This window comes from Gouania willdenowi, chromosome 19 (assembly GCF_900634775.1).
Source record: "Gouania willdenowi chromosome 19, fGouWil2.1, whole genome shotgun sequence".
Lineage (NCBI taxonomy): Eukaryota > Metazoa > Chordata > Actinopteri > Blenniiformes > Gobiesocidae > Gouania > Gouania willdenowi.
The window spans coordinates 7,948,220-7,968,890 of NC_041062.1; the positions used below are offsets into that span (position 1 = coordinate 7,948,220).

The window sequence follows — 20,671 nt, forward strand, 5'->3', positions numbered from 1 at the left end:
GACTTGAGGCAAAATGGGAGGATTAACCTAATGTTCTCTTTTGTGTTTCTTGCGAGGATGCAGAGCGGTTCAGCTTTTCTTCAGATTTTGAAGAGGGCAGAGATCGGTGTCCGTACGACCCTGCCAAAGGGTACACGGGTCTCCTTGTGGGTACGTTTCCCATGTTTTTTGCATTACTTTAACTCTGAAAAACAATAAATATAGCAGTGCACACACAATAAGAGACAAGCTCCCGATGGTGTCAGAGAAAGGACTGTGCATAAAGGGCACAGTATTGATCATACCACACACAGATGCTGAAGTCATCATAATACAACATCAGAGATTGTCCAGAGGAGATGAAGGGCAGATGGACCTTTCGTAAGGTTCCTCGGACCTTCAGATTACTAAGAAACAGGCTGATAGGTGTCCCTTTTTCCACTGATTGTTGGTGTCCTCCATGTCTCTTCAGACGGGGAGATGTTCACTGCGTCTCAGTACGAGTTTCGCAGTTCTCCAGACGTACGGCGTAACTTCCCCTTCCCCACGCTAAGGACAGAGGAGGCTCCGACCCGGTGGCTTTTGGGTAAATACACATCTTAAAAACCCTTCTTTGTATTAACGTCAAGGCCACTTTTAATACTATTACTGATGCGCAAATAACTGCAGATGTTGATTTGATGAGTTTCACGCTAATGAGCACAAACAGACGTTGATGCATAAATAAGAAAACCAGCCGTTAAAACATCTCCATGATATCATCAGTTTTGACAGTATGAGCTCTGTATTTGTAGCTTGTCATTTTGTAATTTTTAATTGTTGTTTTGTAGATTTTTGTTTGTGTGTTTTTGTACCTCATTTTGCATATTCTTTTAGTCATTTTCCTAAGGTTAAAACCAAAATTTTGACTTTTGTTTCTATAGTCATTTTTCGTCGTACTGTATATTCTTTGTCGTTTTGTGGATCATTGTTGTTTTTCTATTTTGTTTGTTGTAATTTTTAATTTGTGTATTTCTTTGTCATTTTGGGCCTATGCTATGAAGCTAGATAATGATATCCTGGATTCATCTCCATTAGCGGGCTTCACCTAACCAAACATTCCCTGTCAGAGAGAGGCTGTCCTACGAAGCACAATCACAAGACGCTGAGTTAAGCGTGTTGCTTTCAGTCTGGTTAACCGGCGCGCTCTAGTGACGGATGTGGATATTACAGCGTCAGACCAATCACACACGGAAAAACTGTAGAACGTCACAATTGAGGAATAATTCTTCAAAAATATGGAGAATAAAATCCATATTTCAGACCATAAACAACATTGTTGCTGAATTAAAAGCAGAAAATAATTAATGCAGGAATTGATGAGTATTAATTATTAAATTAGTGAAATTATAAACGGGAAATAAACAGATACTCTGATCAGTTTCACTTTCTTTTACCTTGTCTGTGTCTCTGATGCTGCGTTCATGCAGATCACTCTACATCATAAGGTGGAATAATTTATATTTTATATAATCTTACAGGACCGAGGCTCTTTGCATTACCCCAGAATACACAAAGGAATTAATTAATAAATGTATCGGTGTGAAAACGCCAAATGCACACAGGCTTTATCAGCTGACATATTTTACTTTGGAGATTTACCTCCGTAAGACGTTAGCAAGCTTCGTAGGTTAGCACACACCAATTAAATCCCGGAAGTTAGCGCGATAAGAGGTATTCTCGCTTCATATCATATCCCCCTGATGGTTTTACGTTCATGTTGACATTTTGTGTACTTTTGGTTTTTTTTGTTTCAGGTTTTTTTGTTGTCATTTTGTGTATTTTTGTTGTTGTTTTGGCTGTTTTTGCAATCCTTTTGTATGTGTTTATTCTGTGGGCCACACAAAATTAGAGCAAGAGCCACCAGCCCATGTCCTGTGTAAGAACATGTTCACTTTGTGCTAATCATTTGCCACTCACTCATGACCAGTGATCAATGTCTTTAACTGCTTTCATACCAAAGATTTGTTAGAGTTTTTACAGCGAAACAAAACGTCTTCGTGAGCTCAGTTGTTGTGCTTCAACCACATTTATAAGCTGCATCTTCAGTTTCCAAGGAAACCCTGGCAAGGCCGCTAATAGGGTTGTGTTTGGACACGTCTGTGTGTGTGTGTGTGTGCTTACAGAGGCAGATTTCGTGGGATCCGTGCTGCTGAAGGAGAGCATCAACAGCTCTGTTGGCGATGATGACAAGATTTACTTCTTCTTCACGGAGCGAAGCCAGGAGCAGATTGTTTACCCGAGCCAGACGAAAGTGTCCAGAGTGGCCCGAGTCTGTAAGGTCAGAAACAAATGGTCCACGTCACCTCACGGCCTAAAACAGTGTTTCTCAAATGGGGGTATGTGTACCCCTAGGGGTACGCGATGGCACTACAGGGGGTACGAGAGAGAGAGAGAGGAAAATTAACAAATGTAAGCATTAACAATATTGGTTTTTATCATGTTTATTTTTAGTTGAAAATGATAATCACACTAACCATTACCAGCAACTCACAAAACGACAACAAAAATGCACACAAAATAAGTGAAAAATACACTGAGTAATAATAAGAACAGACAATGACATCAAAAACTATCACCAGCAACACACCAAACAACAACAAAGACACACTAAATGAGAGAAAAATACACAAGATCACTACAAAACACAAAACAATTACAGAGAAACATACAAAACGACATAAGAAACAATCAAACGACACCAAAAACACACACACTGAGAGGGAATTATTTAAATAATACACAAAACAACACACACAAACTACAACAAAAACACACAAAATGAGAGAAACATATACTGAATAATTAAAAGAACAGACAAACAACAACAAAATACACAAAATGACACCAAAAACACACAAAATTAGACAAAAAAAACACATGACAGAAATGATCTTGATTAGAACAAGAACTGGAAATACAAAGGTCAGCCTTGGTCCCACATCAGGACAGGAAATGATACAAACTATAGAAATAAATTTTGTTCAGGAGGCACTAAATACTGTTTCTTTCCTCTTATTTACAAAGTGAGATTCTTTAAAATGTGTGCTATCACTCATTCATCCATCATTATGCTCTATAGTTGTAAAATGTTGTCGTCAGACACAAGGGGGGTCTCTTATTCAGAAATAAGAGAAAGGGGGTACTTGAGCCAAAAAAGTTTGAGAACCACTGATCTAAAAGACTGATTTCTGTTCTCCACAAATCCTTCAACCACAGCCTCTGTTTGGCAAAACCTCCGTTCCTGTCATTATCACCATATCACCCTCTTTCTCTCCTCCTACTCTCTCTCGTTCCTCCTTTTTCTTCCATTTTATTTCACCCCCATCGTAACTGCCTTTCCAGTATTTCTAGATGTTGTTTTTCCTGTGACAAATGAGACTAAAAGCAGTAGAAACTCCAATAATGTACAAGTGCTTTATTATTCAGGGTATATATTGTACTTTGCAAACAACAACAGATAAGTTGCACCTGGTCACAAGTCGTCTGTCCAAATGGTAATGTCTTTTAATGCATACTTGTTGGAACCACCTAAACCACACGTGTCAAACTGAAGGTCCGGTGGCTAAATCTGGTCCTTTATAGAATCCAATTTGCCACTTAATAGAAAGTAAAAATGATGGAAAAACTTGAATCAGTAAAATTACCAAATAATTCACTTGTAGATGTCTCAAAGTCACAAATTTTAAAGAAACTTAAAAAATTTTTTAGGGGCTCGCAATTTTCCCACCCTTAAATTACATGATTCCAGTCATCTTCAATCGTGAATTATGGGAAGAACTAAAATCTTGCAATTTCTCCCAACAATTGTTTAAATTTCCTGCATTACGCATAAATTGGTCACAAAATGAAGAATTTGACCGTATTTGGCCCCTGATTTAAAATGAGGTTGACAGACACCCCTGACCTATAAACAGATGCATTTATTCAAAATCACTGGCTCATATTTTTGTTCCCATTTACTCTCTTCATCACTTGAAACATTAAATGTGAAGTAGATGAACTTTATTTTACTGTAAGTACTTTCAGTTTTTACTGGAGTGAACAAATGCAGACCATTGATTGATTCCTCCCCTGTTCGGACCACTTTCTTTTCTCCTTTTCTCTTAGTTTTTTGTGGTTAAGTGCATTGCGATCTTGAATTAATGGATTATTTACTCAGAAGCTTTTAGTCTATTTTGCACAGCAGTTTCCTCTCTGTGTGTGTATTCAGCGACTACAGAGGGGGTCTTAAATAATGATTTATCTTTATTTCATTCTGTTTTTTAGTAAATCCCCACTTTGTTCTGACAGTAAAATCCCTAAAATATTAAACAAGCAGATTAATAATTCAAAAGAGGTGCAAAGAAGTGAAAATTAATTCTCAAAATGAAAAATAAGTGTAGTTGTTGTTAAATTAAACCAGAGGAAAGGTCGGTTTCAGACTGACGTTGTGTAAGAAGAAGGAAATGAGGTCCGGTTTCTCTATTTTAAAGTTTTCAAATGCGTCCGGAGTGTAATAACTTAGTGTGATGTAGGCCACGGAAACATGTGCACATGCTGCAGCTCGCTGGTTGCCAGATTCAGCGATGGTAAATCTGTTGCTACAGTCAAGGTCCTGGCATTAGCCTCTGGCCTAAAAACTCTTGTCCTCTTCATCTCACATCGCTGTAACAGACTGCAGCCCCTTCTTCTGCAGGGATGACCTGATTTAGCATCATGATGTTAGAAAATAGCACTTTTTATGATGTTTGTCTGTGCTACAGTGCGAATATTTCCTATTTAAGAGCGTCCCATTTTCAAACCTCCCCGTTAGATCAATTATAGCTTAGTTCACCGTCACACTGCAGCAGTTATCCCCTGTACGTTATTTTATGGATAAAATCAGTACTGACATGGTAAAAAAAAACTATTCTTGCTCCGTTTAGCTTGCCATGTTTTGTTGGAAACGTCAGCGATGGACCAAAAAAAAAGGGTTACATTTCCATCTTGGTGTTCTACAGAGATATTAAAGACAAAATTCAACATTAAAAACACCAAAAATGCAACAAAAGTGTCCAATTGTGAATGTTGGTTTTGACAACACTGTAGGAAATATTCCACTAAAATCATCAACTCGTACAGAATGTGTTAAAGATTTTAAATTTACAGGCCTCACTTTACAACACAAGGGCCCATCTCTGATTCACAAAACAGTTACCGAGGACCACGTCCACATGCAGCCCTCGCTTTAATTTAATTTAACAAAGAAAATGGAAAGAAAAATGGATAAGATGACTACAAATATACAACAAAGAGAAATAAAACAAGCAAAAAAAACACAATGCAAAATGACAAAAGGAACGCAGAGACAGCAAAATTACACAAAATGACTACAAAAACACACCACACAACCAAAAGATGCACACAATAAAGCCAATAACATAAAATCAACACAGAAACACCCAAAATTAGATTAAAAAAAACACAAAATGACAACAAAAATATACAAAATGATAACAAAAATAGACTGATTCAAATTGACTAAAAAATTGTACAAAATGACATAGAAATACAAAAAAAGCAACAACAATACGCAACAATGACTCCAAAAACAAAAATACACAAAATGAGAGAGAAAAAAATTAAAAATTCAAGGGGAGTCTCGACCCAAATGACAGCTTCACTGAAACACTATAATTCATGCAATAAAAAGCACTTTAAACTCACATTTGAGGAGTTCAAAACGTTTGACAAACTGTGACGTAGTGATTACTCAAGGAAGTGCTCAGTTCATGTAACTGATGAGGTTAAAGGCATCAGATGGTTGCCGTGGTAGCGTAGACTTCCTGTTTTAAAGTGTAATTCTTCTTTCCTAGAAAGTGCAACGTCAAAATCCATCCCCTGTAATGTTCCTGCTCTTCTAATATCAAGGGATGTTGATTGGATTAAAGTCAGATTAAAATACTATTTCAGGGGAAATGTGAAGAGAAATTCTGACAGGAATTACTGACAAAGTTATAATAGCGATCATTTAAGAGCATTAATGTAGTCTGCAGCACATAAAAAAGTCTGCCTTGGTTGAAACATAAAACAAGGATTTAAAGCAGCTTCTTGGCTGGAAAGAGTCAATGGAATGGAAACAAACAGCCTGTTAAACTTGGCAAATCAAGAGTTTCCGTGTTTAACACTTGAGCATTTGATGCAGTTCTTCTGAGCTTATGTTGCTCTTTTTGTGACAGCCATTAATTTGAAAACATTGTTATCAGCCACGAATGTGCCAAAAAGTTCCTCCAGCTGGTGAAAACCAACTAATCAGTCAGTTGTAGCATGGCAGCACGAGAACAGCCTTCTAACCAAAGAAACCAAAACATACGAGAACATTTCTGGGGGGATCCACAAGGGAGGGGGGATGACATCATCGCCGACAATAAGACTTAAAAAATATCTATGAAACCAAAACAGCAGAAACTAAAGTATTTACAGCACAAACAAACGCGACCATTCTGGGTCAATTTGGGGCAGATGTTGTGGGGCTGGGTGACCTCACAATGACCTATATAATAATCTTTAATAACTCAAAAATCAAAACTGCACAAACAAAACCTTTTACAGCACAAACAAACGCGACTATTTTCCCGAAGTTTTGCCTGGGGTGGGGGGCTAACTTCAAGCAGGTGCTTCAGTCTGATATGATGATGTAAATATAAACCATTGATCACTGATGACAGTTATTTAGGTTTGTTATTTCCTCCACACAGAGTCAGGCAGGTTTAGACAGCCTTGACCTTAATAAAAGTACGGTAATAACTATACAGTATATCTGCAGAAATGAGAGCACATGCAGTTTGAGGGGTTGTATTTCTCCCCTCGGGGGTGAAATCTCCAGAGAACGGTGTTTGTTATTTCCTTAAATCTCCCTCCTGACAGATTTGGTGTCTGCCTGTGATTTGATTGACTTCCATTGTAATCCTTCATCACTTCCCATAATATCGTCTTTATTAGGAACATTTGTGCTGATTTCTGCGTGTGATTTATCTCACTCTACTTTTACTATCCCCTGTCTCCACTCTCTGGAGATCTTCTTCTAGCGCAGAAACATTGAATCCCAGGAGTGGATGCGTTTGCTCTCGGCCCTTTTCTCTCCTAAAGTCTAAACTGCGTCGGCATCGGTGATGGGAACTTTCCTAATGACTTTAATATCTACATCTCAGGTTACTTTTCCTTAGCGTGTGTGGGAGGCTGAGGCAGGCAGAGCATTATGATGAACGACACACATCAAGCCAAAGACCTAAAAAAAGAAAAACAAGGCAAACAAAGAGAAATGCGCTTTCGTTTTTTTAAATATATATATATATATATATCCTAACAACGTGAGTTACTCTTCTTTTAGGCAGAGGCTTGTGACTTCATCTCCTCCAGCTGTGAATGAAAGGCAATTAAAGCCAAAAACATTCTCCACGGCTCAGTTTTCACCTTTTTTAACCTGCCGTGTCACGTTTGCACCACTTTTCAGTGTCTTTCTTTACAAAGACATGTCTGTGCGTTGTTTTCCTGTGGTGAGCCACTCAGCCACATCCTCCCCTGACATCTGAACATGTGTTTTAAACAAATTAAACTATAATAACGAGAAAAATATGCATTTATTTTGAAATTGCTGAAATGCTCCAAGCAGTTAAAAGCAAAAATCGAAGGCGATTTTCCATTCAGATTCGGATTCAGAATACCGTACTTTATTCATCCCTGAGGGGAAATTTGGTTCCAGGTACATCCCTACCAAGAAACATGAAAAGACAATCACATATAACATAAAAGTACAGGAGCGGAAGTACTGTGATTGGCAAACCATTAAGGCAGCACCCCGTGTCTTAGATAAGTGGAAAAACATGAGGCAAGGAAAGGGAAAAAGGCAGGTCCCAGACTGTGCTTCTGTCTTGGCCCCTCCCCTTTTGCCATAGCAACAGGGGAGGAAAAATCCAAATAAACCAACGAATGGGCAAAAATCTCTGACGAAATTTCTTTTCGATAAACTTAATTTTACAAATTTTTTCTTTTGAAAACGTATTCAAATCTTACATCAAAGGACGCATTCTGACGTCATGGCAAAGATCTGGCGCTTCCCATCAAAAAAAATCTATATTATTCAAAAAGTTTAAAAAAGATATATTTTTGTTACTATTAGTCCTATTAGTTACTATTAGTCGTTTGAATTTGTTGAGTTATAATGAGCAGAAAAATGTACGGTCGATATAAGACAAATTTGGATTTAGAAAGTGAGACATAAATGAAGTATTTGATGTCTGTTGAAAACCGTTTTAGTCTGGCTGATCCGACATAAAAAATAAAAAAAAAACTACCCGCAATTCAAAACATGAAAATATGGAGGTAGTATCTGTTTCTCCCTCTAGGGGGCAGTTTTATGCAGATACTGTCTTAATTTTTCTTCAAATTATGAATAAAATTACACTTTTAGCATCTGAAATATGTATGGTATTTTTTAAGGGGTTAATGGTTTTTAGATTCCTATATTTTTTGGTAGCTGAAATAAATACGACTGAGTAACTATTTCTGATGTTAGATAACAAACTGGCAAGTTTTGACAAGTTTAGAACATAAAGATAAGTGAAGTTTTTAACTTAATTAAAACATAAAAAGTAACAATAGAAAAGTCTGCTATTATGAAATGTTTATTTAAGTTTATTTTACATTATGATTGACATATTACCTAAGTTTGTAAAGCAGTATTTTTCAACCTTGGGGTCGCCTGGAAATAAAATGGGTTCGCCTGAAATGTCTAGTAATAATGAAATTAAAAATGACTCACTAAAATTATATTTTTTAATTTTTATTTATCTATTTGCACAATTAAAAACCCCATACAAAATATCACAGAAATAGACATACAGTGCAGGAAGAAGCATAAAGCTCAAAGAGCTGAAATAATTATTATTCTTTTTTCAAATTAAAACACCACACACAATTTAAAACAACTGTATTCTATACTTTCACTTTCTCAAATATAAATCTAGTTCAAATAAAATACAGCATAAAAATATCTGAGCTGGTGCATATTGTCAGTTTGTGCACTAATCCTTACTACTCTGTATTTGTAACACAACATAACAAACGTGAAAAAAAAAAAAACTACCAGTAATTTCAGAGAAAAAAGTTTCTGGGGTCGCCAGAAATTTGTGATCCAAAAATGGGGTCATGACCTGTTAATGTAAAGTGTGTAAATATGCCACCATGTTTCTTTAAAATGCTGCCTCACTAAAACTACTTTTTTTTACAGACCGACTGGGGAGGACAGAGAACCCTGCAGAGGAAGTGGACCACATTCCTAAAGGCCAGAATGGTGTGTTCGGTCCCAGAATACGAGCTGCACCTGAACGTCCTGCGTGACGTGTTCGTCCTGCAGAACCGAGATGTTCACAGCAGCATTTTCTACGGCGTCTTTGGCCTAGAATGGTGAGACATGGTGTCTACTTGACCTTATTTATACACACACCCTCACCCTGTCACGTTAAAAGTGATTCAGGGAAGAGAATTGCCTTCTTAGGAAGTCATTTTTGTGAAATGCTTACAAAGACGTAACAAGAGCCAAACTCGTAATAATAAAATAAATAAAAGTCATGCACCGAGCCAAGAAAATGATGTACGGTGCTGAGATGAGCAAAGTGAGGCTGTAAATGTACCGTAATGAGTGTCTGATCTGTAAATCACAGCTAATGTTGTAAATGACTGCTTGCGTGGCAGATTAAGGCACCGTAGCATTCAACTCCATTAGTATTTGTAATTGAAGTTTGAATTAAAGTCATTCTTTGGATTTTCTGCTAATTAAACTGCACACCTGTGTCCGTAACAATGAAGACTCCCCCGAGCTGCACGGCTCACCAGCCTTCAAAGGCAGATCCTGGTTTCATCAGGTTCTCGGTTTTCCTCACCTGAATGAGGTCGGCTCTGAAGAATGTGACTCACACATTACTAATCTTTCCTTTGGGGTTGAAGCTTTAGGGTCACCTGGTTTACAGTTAACGGTTTAATCCAAAAAACCACAAATGAGGCAGTTTTCATTTGTGACTCACAGGAAGTGAAGATTTCTGAGAGATTGGAGTGACATACACACCTTGTTAGTGGTGACGAAGCCACACACACACATTGAGGTGGAACTGATAAGAGCGTAAAGAAGGTCTATCAGCGTGTGACGCCCACGTATTCAGAGGACAGGCCGTCCTCAGTGGCTCAGTTACCTTTCAGGCTGTCGTCGGCCTTTGATGAGCTTTGATGAGCCTGAAATTTAATCTGGGAGGCAGTTACGCCTTCTGTCAGAGTGTGAAGGCAATCCTCTACTGGGATGAAGAAGATCATACTGTCCTTGTTTTATTTTTCAATAAAAACAGAAATAGGAATGTGTTTGTTTCGCAGCTGTAGATTAATTGCAATGTCAACACAACTACATAAAGTGGATTATCAGTTGGGCGGGGAGGTGTTTGCAAGAGATGGACGTAGAAGACGAGAGTAGAGTTTAACAGCAAGTCCACAGAGACAGAAATGCTTGTAATAAACACCTGAAAAAAAAGGTTTTCACTGTTTAAAGCTGCCAGAGACGTTACATTTTTAATCAAAAAAAGGACAAAAAAGACACAGTGTAGTGTGGGCGTCATAGATCAATAAATCACAGATCATTTGCTTGAAAAAATTGATGTAAAAGATTGAAATTTCCGTTCGAAAGTTTGTTTTCATCTCCACTCTAAACACTCTTCATGACAGAAAAGTATCATTTATTGCATTGTGGGATGTGAAGTCCTGTATGCGATTAAGTGCTTTTACTTCATTCTTACCCATGATTTTTTGTGTTTGCCCCACAAAACTCTGCCAAAATGACTTCCCAATATATTTCTGGTTATTTCAATAAAAAAAATATTTTGGGGTTTACACGGAATGATCCGACTCCGGCCAAAATTCAATGTCTGGCGGAATGCAGTGATATAATGGGGAATACCGTGAACAAACTAGAACAAAATTGGCATCAAGAAAATCACTCTCCACCTCGTCTGGTGAACAAACAAGAATAAATCACAGTAAGCATGACTTACAAACACTTGCACTATGCATCCGTCCACATCCCACAATGCAATACCAGGAACATTTCCGAGCAGCAGTTTAAACCTTTGAAAATTATTTTCAAGCAAACAATCTTATATTTATTGTTCTATTACACCTAAACTATGTCTTCATCTGATAAAAAAAAAATAGTTACAGTCTCAAGCAGCTTTAGATAGTGACGGTAATCAAGGAGATGGGCTTCCCCTGTAAGAGGACATTTGCAATTACAAATGACAAAAGACAGGGGGTGCCCTACTCAAAAAAGAGACTCCCACCCAAACACAAAAACAGCAAAAAACTGAACAAAAGAAGATCCAACATAGATATTATGGCTGTTGACTGAGATTGCTGCTTCTAAATGAAGTTTCACAACAGTTTAGCTTCTTCTTTTTTTTCCAGGAAGAACATTAAAGCATCTGCAATCTGCCAGTATGCTTTGTCAGATGTTCAGAAGGTTTTTGAAGGGCCTTACATGGAGGTGTTGGACTCAAAGTGGAGAGAATACACTGGAAAAGTCCCTGAGCCGAGACCTGGATCAGTGAGTTTCATCCTTTATCCTCTTCTTCTGTATCATGGATAGAGGAGTTTAATCCATTCCTTCCTCTTCAGTGCATAACAGATCTGCATAGATCTCACGGCATCAACTCTTCTCGAGACCTTCCAGACAACGTGCTCACCTTCGCCCGTCGACACCCTCTAATGGCAAACCAAGTGCACCCGATGGGCGTGCGTCCTCTCATGTTCAAGAGGAGCGTCAACTACGTGAAGATAGTGGTGCACAAGGAGCTGGCGCTGGACGGGAACCTTTACACCGTCCTGTTTTTAGGAACGGGTGAGTTCTGGTCATCACATGGTGAAGATGAGGAATCGGGTCTTTATAAGATATTGTTTACATGTTTACTTCCTGCAGATGACGGCTGGCTGCACAGAGCTGTGGAAATCAACAGAGACGTGCACATTATAGAAGAGCTGCAGATGTTTAATGAACCACAACCAGTTCAGAGCCTTCTCGTGTCCTCAGCTTTGGTATGTGCACACAGATTGATTACCACTTTTCCACATAATATATAAGATAATAAAAATGCACCAACGCGCGGCAGAGCTCGATGCCTCATATCACGACTGATTGCATGTAACTTTGTGAAGAATGGAGTGAAATTACAGAAAACTGCACTGAACTCATAGCTAAAAGAAAATATATGAAAGGTTCTTAGCACAGAGCCCTGGGGAACGCCACGATTTTAATTATGCCCTGCAGTCTTGATGAAGGATGATTAAAGAGATCTTGCAAAAACTACCAATAGTATTAACTATTTTATTTATTTATTTCATTATTAGTGTATAAACTTTTTTTTAAATAAATGTAGAAAACAGAGTAGTAAAAAAAAGTAGTAAAGGTTTTCTTTAATGCTTTCACCTATGACAGCATAGGCTACGTTCTAAAGCTCAGGTGAATTAAAAGTGAGTCAACGATAAGCGCGTGAAATAAAAAGAAAAGATCAATCATGATTTTATTTATGCCCTGGAGATTTGATGAAGGATGATGAAAGAGATTTCAAAAAATATTTAATAATATTAACTATTCTATTCTATTTAACATGTAGAAAACAGAGATAAACATAATTTGTTTTCATTTTATTTCTCCTGGACTGCAAAAGACCAGTCTTGTAAAAAAAATGTAGTAAATGTTTTCTTTCATGCTTTAACCTATGACAGTAAGCTACACTCTAAAGCCCAGATGAATTAAAATTCAGTAAACAATTAGCGTGTAAAACAAAAGTTAAGAAATGGTTGAAACTCGTATAAAAAATTGAAAATTAAACAATTGAAATTTTAATGTATCCAGTTTTACATAAGTCACTCTCCGGTGACAAAGGTTTCAATAACTCATCTGAGCAACTCGAACTTCTTCTAAAAACTCAAACAAACCATGCGAATACTTTCAGCGTGCTTTTGTGAGCAGGGTTGGCTGTTTCCATGGCAACACAGATTGTATTTCACTTGATGATGATACAGAGTGCTGAACGTGTGCTGTGCTGTGTGTGTTTCCCAGAGGAGCGTCTACGTGGGGTCGTACAGTGGAGTCGTTCAGGCACCGATGTCCTCCTGTCATCGCTACACCTCCTGCTACGACTGCGTTTTCTCCAGAGACCCGTTCTGTGGCTGGGACGGGACGGTGTGTGTGGAAATATTCTCACGTGCACAGAGGTGATTGAGGGGGGGAAACACACATTGACAGGTGCACGTGTGGACACAAAGTCACCTTTACATAGAGAGAGGCTTACAATAGAATACAGAAGTTCTAAATGACTACTGATAATAAATAAACTCAATCATAAACACCTTGAATAGAAAAAAAATGACGATTTACTTAATAATCAGTGTTTTCCTCTCACGTTCCAGTCATGCCATAATGAATGCTGTGATTGACCAAAAATTTTACGACAACATGAGATTAGATATAACATAATGAGATAATATTAGAGATGGGAAGAGATTAGATTAGAATAAATGTGATGAGAAGAGATAAAGTAAAATAGGAAGATATCAGATTTGGAAAAATGAGACTTGATGGGATGATATATGATGAGTTTAGGTGAAATTAGATAGGAAAAGGTAATGAGAAAATATGAGATATGATGGGATGATATAAAATAGGATAGGAAGAGATAAAACAAGATTAGATTAGATAAAATAAAGTAAAATGAGATGAGATTTTAAAAAAGGAGAGAACGATAAAAGACGAGATATGATGGGATTATACAAAATGATATAGAAAAAGATTAAATGAGATTAGACAAGAAAAAAAAATTGAGATCAAATAAGATGTGATCAAATAAAATGAGATAAGATGATGAGACAGGAGTAAAATGAGAAATTTGATTTAAAGCTGCTATTCGGAGTTTCTGAGAGAATGTCTCGATGTCCCGCCCTCAACAACTCTACTTCCTACCCCGCCTCTGCCAATCTATCAAAAGCTACTCCGTGCGCATTGCGAAACATAACAAAGTCACATAACTGCAAAAACTACACATTTATTGTTAGAGTGCCATAACTCTTGTTTAAAACATGTATATTACCTGTCTATGAGAAATGTCGCCAAATTCTGCTTTTCAAAGGTCTCTCTCCGACCTTTGAAAAGCAGCCTCAAGATAAATTCTGTTGCGGTCACGAACACCTGGACTTTTCTTTTCTTTTTTAGTAGAAGCTTTATTCGTTGGCAATCGTGGAATGGGTAACTGAAGTTTCGGAGCGCGCCTCCATGACGCTATGCTGCTCAGAGTGACACCCGTTTGCTGTTGTGACTGTACACGCGCAATAACTTTGATTGACAGTGGCTCGCTCCAGGAAGTCGAAGCCTATTGGCTGGGCGAAGATGCTGTTTTTCACCAATCTTCATTTGTTCTAAGAACCCCCAAAACATAGTATTTGAGGTTTATTTTCCAAAGCTGCCTGTTTTATGGAGTTTTAGCCTTCTGAATAGTCACTCTCTGACCAATTCTGAAACAGGGCTGTTTGAGTGGGCGTGTCTATGCACACGGACTCCACACAACAGTTGATCACTAGCGACTTTCTTTTGCTATCTACACACTCTTATTATTGTTTTCAGCTTCAACAGCAAAGGGAACTGTTTCAGCTGCTTCAAACACTTGCTACGTTGCTTTATTGTCATCATTTCATGGAGAGTTTACAGGAATAGTCCATTCAAGGTGATATTTCACTCCGTTGTGCAGCCGTAGCAATCGCATTGTGTTACAAATACAGGGTTGCCAGATTTGTGGTTCGTGCTTGGGCTGTTTTTTTATTGGAACGGGTTCTAAGATCATCTGACCTGGTAACACTTGTGACGTCACAAATGTAGAACATTTGAAATGGAGCAATTTTCTCTGTGTTATAAGACTAACACAGACCAGAAACAAACGACTGGATAGTTTTATTTCATTATTTGTGTGCTGGTGGACACTCAAGTTACCTCATATGTGATTAAAAAAAACCTGCAAAAGTAGATAGATTTTTCATAATATGTCCCCTTTAATGTGTATGAATGACCGCACCGGCAAACCATAGTAAATGACTAGTTCGGTATTTTTTCACATTTCAAAAGAATGATACATAGATTTCTCAGAAACTCTGGATATCAGCTTTAAGTAGATATGATGTGATTATATCAAGTAATATCAATTGGGAGATGATTAAGTAAGATTATTTTCTTTATCTGCACATGCTGTTGAAGGTTAACAATCTTTTATAGACAGCAATGCATGTTTTGTTATTGCAATTAAAAGAATTAACTTATTTTATTGCATAATTGTGACCATCACCAGCCCTCCCTAAGGAAGGGTAAGAAGAACTTTATTATAGGGAGGATACAAAAAAAAGTTTTACACCTAGGTGAGGGGGAAAGAATCATTTATTAAGATGATAAGAGATAAAAATAAATTGATATAAGATGAGATGAAATTCGATCAAATGAGATAACATACAGTAGCAAAACAAGAGAATTTTAAATGAAACATGGTGCCGAATGAACCCCAACAGGCATTAAACAGATATGTGTGAGGTTTCACTCTGGCTGCATTTTTCCTCATTAAAAGAAAGGAAAACAGGACATTAAGTGCTCACAGTCTGATTTCAGAAATGTTATCTTTAGGCTGTAGGTTGTGAATAGCTGCTGACGCTGCCTTTATGTGTGTGTGGGTGGGGGTTATTTAACACTGGGTGGTCTGTGAGTGTGTGTTTAATGGCTGAAAATGTCCCTGTTCTTTCACGGTTTGAGTATCACTGCTCTTACTTACAGAAACTTCAGTCTTTGTAGCTCACGCTTAGCTTCAGGCAGTTCATTTTCTTCTTTCCACACATTCTGCACCAGTTGTTATCATTGATATCTATTGATTACACACACACACACACACACACACACACACACAGAGAGAGACTGTTCTTGTTTAGTATTGTTTGGGCTTGAAAAATGACTCACTTTAAACCAAACCTTTGGGCGCAAACCTCAATTAAACATGAACATTAGAAATTATAAAAGTACTTCAATTAATGCAGGGATGCGCATTTTTACATTTTATGACCTGTTTAATGAAGATTTTCTGTTTTCATTCCCCAAAAGCAACATGACAGCATTCTGAAATATTAATCTGTAACATGACTTTTGTAGAATATCCATGAAGTTCCCTTCAGGCTTTTAATAATACAAGTTTTGCACCCCCGATTAGTTTTTTTTCACATTGCTTAACCTTTCCAAATCAGCTTTCCTTCTTTAATAAATGTTAAATACTTATTTTTAATTATTTTTTCTCAGGTCAAATCTAAGCCAGGACATCCAGAAAGGAGTTCGAGGCTGTAAGGAGAACTCAGGGAATGGTATGTCACCAAACACACCCACAAGTCTGCAATTATTCAAAATCTCTTAACACAATAGCTTCCAGTCATCATTTACTACACTGACAGATTATGAGGTTAAAATATTTAAACACAATCCTTCATTACGTGTTTCACTGGAGGTCGGCAGTTCTCGCTACACTTAAAGAAGCTTTTAAACAGCATAGATATTAAAGCTGGAGATGCTCAGGTTCATTTGTGAAGTTTTGCAACCTTCGGTCCGTACTCGCTTTTCCTGATCAGGAACCTGAACAGGTCACTGGGACAAATACAAGCATAATCAAATTAGAGACATAAAGTTACTCAACATATGTGTTAAAACATGAGGCACACGCAGCCGTGACTCTGATTATGTGCGGTGCCGAAACTAATACACGGAATAAAAACAAAAACGCACAAAATGCCTCCAAAAACACACAAATGAAGACATTATACACAAAATGATTCCAAAAATATACAAAATGATTCCAAAAATATACAAAAAGATGACAAAAATACCCAAAATGACAAGGATAATACACAAAATGACAGTAAAAGACCCCAAAAGCCTCTAAAAACAAAGAAAATGACTCCAAAAACATACAAATTGATAACAATAACCCCCCAAAACAAAAAAAGACAACAAAAATACACAAAATGAAAACAATAATACTCAAAATGACAGAATAATACACAAAATGCTTCTAAAAATATGCAAAATTACAGAAAAATAATAATAATAATGAACAAAATTACTCCAAAAACATACAAACAACAAAAATACAAAAAATGCCTTCAAAAAACATACAAAAGGACAAATAAAATGCACAAATTGGTGACCAAAATACACAAACCCTTTGTTGTTTCCTGTGGTAAAGCTCAGACTGGTTATTATTCTAATGCTGATCAGTGATTAAAGCCACCATAGTCTGTTGTTTTAACATCAGTCGAGCAAAATTGTTAATGAAGCCAAACTACACTTCCTTTTTATGTCACTTTTTAAACCCAAGAATGCAGCAACCTCCACTTATCACTGCAAATGATTATGATCATGGTTTGGTTAGCGAGGATCCAGCTGTGTGAGCATCAGGGTGGGAGCATCGACGTGAAGGACGAGCACAGGCTGAGACAGAATTACCAACAGGAGGAGGAGAAAAGACAGATTCAACTAAAATATACTGAAATATATGGAAAGTGTTAGAGAGGAGAAACATGATTAATGAACATTGTAATAGAAAAAAGGTTAATAGTGCTGTGAAAAAACAAGTTTGAAATATTAAAAAAGGAGAAAGCAGTATGAAAATGAAAGGTTTACAATTACATAATTTGTGCTTTGGATACTTTAAGTACTGTATATATTTGTAAATGTGCAGAGTCAGCGATCTGTATTGGTTTTCTTCAAAATAAAAGTTTAAAAAATCCATCCATAAAGTCAGCAAAGTTATGGTCTATTGTTTTATGAATCTGTGATAAACACGTTTATTTATTTATCCGATATATCTAATATCCACTGTTATAATGGGCATGAAAAATCGTAAATGTGGTTACAGTCGCAAAAATAAGCATGAAATATGGTGAAAAGAGGTTAACAGTGACAATAATGGGTCAACATAACATTAGGAGGGAAAAGTGGTGGAAAGGGTTTATTAATGCCAAAAATATATTGAAAATGGAAAAAATTAGCAGAAAAGGCAATGAAATTTGAAAAACAGATTAAAATATGGTAAGTTTGGTGTAGTTGCAGAAAAAGGGTGGAAAATAAGCAAAAATGGACTCTATTGTTAAAAAATATTCTTAGTTTCTTGAAGGCTTCTGGCGACCCCCTCTCAGTGTCTAGCGACCCCAAGGTTGAGAACCCCTGCTCTAAACCACACGCTAACATCAGGTTGTTTCTCTCTGCTGCTCAGTGGTCCATCGCAGACGTTTTGTGGTGTCGGGCGACGACGTGCTGCTCCAGTGTGAACTCCACTCCAACCTGGCAACCCCACGCTGGACGCTGAACGGGGCGGAGCTCCAGGGCTTCGGCCTGGGGTCGGGGTACCGCGTGGGCACGGACGGACTCCTGATCATCGGCGCCCGCCCCCAGCAGAGCGGCTCCTACCGATGCTTTGCTGTGGAGAACTCCGTCTCCATCCTGGTCAACCTCTACACCATCAAGGTCCACGCTGACCCCTACCTCCCCGTGGAGACCACCACAGACACCACCACAGCTTCCAGTCTCACTGCGTTCTCCACCACCAGCGGCCCCACCGAGCAGCCTCTACCTTCTCCTCCTCCTCCCGACCCTTCCAGCCCCCAGCTGCAGACCTTCAGTCACATGGAGGCCGTGTACATCTCCCTGGTGGCGGTCCTCGGGGGTCTCTGCCTGGTGCTGTCCGTTGTCCTGCTCTACGTCAGCTTCTGCACCAGACGGGCCAATCAGAGAAGAAAGTTCTCCCACCAGAACCTGCACGTGCTGGGCGCCTCGGAGAGGAAGAGGAGCTCCTCCCACCTGGAGCTTAAGACCATCTCCACGCACTGCAATGGCCACGAGGGGCGTCGCTCCATCTCCGTCCCGACCTTCAACACCTTCCTGCAGATCGTTCCAGGGGAGCGCCAGACGTCCCCGGAGAAGACGCCCCCACCGGCTCCTCCTCTTCCAAACCCGCCTCCACTCCCGGAGATGGACTACACCAACGGGATGTCCCCCACGCTGCCCGGCGTGCTCCGGAGGATGAACGGGAACAGCTACGTGCTGCTGAGGCAGGTGGACCCCGAGGGCATGTCCCCTCTCTATCACTCTTTCACCGAGGAGCTCCACAGGATCCTGGAGCAGAGGAAACACACGCAGCTGGACCCGCAGCCTGACGAGAGCTCCATCTGAGGGACGCCAACCTCAGCTTTCACACCCCTCACCTGTAGCTGCTCTAACGGTGTCCACAGCCGTGATGTTTCTCCTGTGGAAAACTCAGATTGTTGCTCAGAAGCTGTAGCTGTGTGGAACTTCACTGTTTTTAGTTCAAGTGTACCTGTAGTGGAAATGTCTATGACAAAAAATGTGTTACTAATAAACAAATAATGTGCACCTTTTTATTTAACAAAAAAAAAAAAACACATTAAAAGGACTTTTTAGAACGATTTTATAACTTGGGGCACATGTTTCAAACTCAAGGCCCGGGGGCCAAATCCAGCCCTTTAGACTATTCAATTTAAAAAGACAGAAAAAACATGAATTATTGTCCAAATTATTAAATATTTCAGTTATAGATAAATCAGCTCAGATATCTCAGATATCTAAATACACAAATTCAATGAAACTCCGCAATATTTGGAGGATCACAATTTCTCCATGCTTTTTTCACATCTGTAGTAATTTTAAATTTAAAATTGTTCTCTGCGGCCTACTTTAGATCAAACTACTTCGTACTTGGCCCCTGAACTAAAATGAGTTTGACACCCCTGCCTTGGGGCATAAACTATGGAGAGCCGCCATTTTGGACAGGATGTGCCGCACATTCGTTGATTCCTGTTAGCTGTTGTGAAGTTGATGGTTGCTATAACAACAAGAGACAAAAAACCCAGCAGAAACATTTATTTTGCGTCTCTGAGACAAATAACGACACTAAGTCAGAGTCTTCCAGAGTCGCTCCATATTATCAGTACGGAATACACACTTAAAACGTTTAGATGAAATTCGGTGATATTCGAGCCGCTATGAGAGAAATAAGTGGGCTAAGCTAATGGGCACCAAGCCAAAGTTACGTCTGAAACCAGACACGACCCCGACAAAATTCCTTCACAGAAAGTCTCAATGCAGCTTGTAGACTTACTTGTTCAGAGCATGACTACATTTCTGCTTACAAGGGATATTATGGGCAGCTGTCATGGCACGAACCACACCCCCACCGGATTGTTTCCTTTTATTTCCAAAATGATTAACTCGGTCAGGAGAACTTGTCTGTTCGTTAGGGCGCCATCAGAAGCTGCTCCTCGGCGCATCATTCCGTCAATGAACAGATATCCTTTCACGCAGCTTTCATCACAATTGCTAAAGATGTTTGTGCACTTCAAACATCTAACTACTACTCGGCCATGGCTCGTTTCTGCTGCTAACAACAGCTCTGTCCGTTAGGCTAATTCTGCATGCTGAGTGAGCGCAGGAAGGTACACGAGAAGCAGGTAGTTGGAGAGAAAGGTGATATTTAATCCTCTATATAACCTGGATGCTGCACTTTATCAC

At 38.7% G+C, this 20,671-nt stretch overlaps 1 protein-coding gene across 1 annotated transcript in view; it reads left to right on the plus strand.

Annotated features, from left to right (window-relative positions):
- Positions 1 to 19,690, plus strand: part of sema4gb (sema domain, immunoglobulin domain (Ig), transmembrane domain (TM) and short cytoplasmic domain, (semaphorin) 4Gb) — a 37,712-nt gene extending 18,022 nt beyond the window's left edge. The window contains exons 6-15 of the mRNA XM_028475981.1: positions 57 to 150; positions 452 to 565; positions 2,145 to 2,299; positions 9,269 to 9,444; positions 11,482 to 11,620; positions 11,692 to 11,914; positions 11,993 to 12,108; positions 13,136 to 13,290; positions 16,394 to 16,455; positions 18,360 to 19,690. Of these exons, the coding sequence (XP_028331782.1) occupies positions 57 to 150; positions 452 to 565; positions 2,145 to 2,299; positions 9,269 to 9,444; positions 11,482 to 11,620; positions 11,692 to 11,914; positions 11,993 to 12,108; positions 13,136 to 13,290; positions 16,394 to 16,455; positions 18,360 to 19,315 (2,190 nt within the window). The 3' untranslated portion in view covers positions 19,316 to 19,690. The remainder of the gene's footprint in view (positions 1 to 56; positions 151 to 451; positions 566 to 2,144; positions 2,300 to 9,268; positions 9,445 to 11,481; positions 11,621 to 11,691; positions 11,915 to 11,992; positions 12,109 to 13,135; positions 13,291 to 16,393; positions 16,456 to 18,359) is intronic.
- Positions 19,691 to 20,671: the final 981 nt, after the last annotated feature.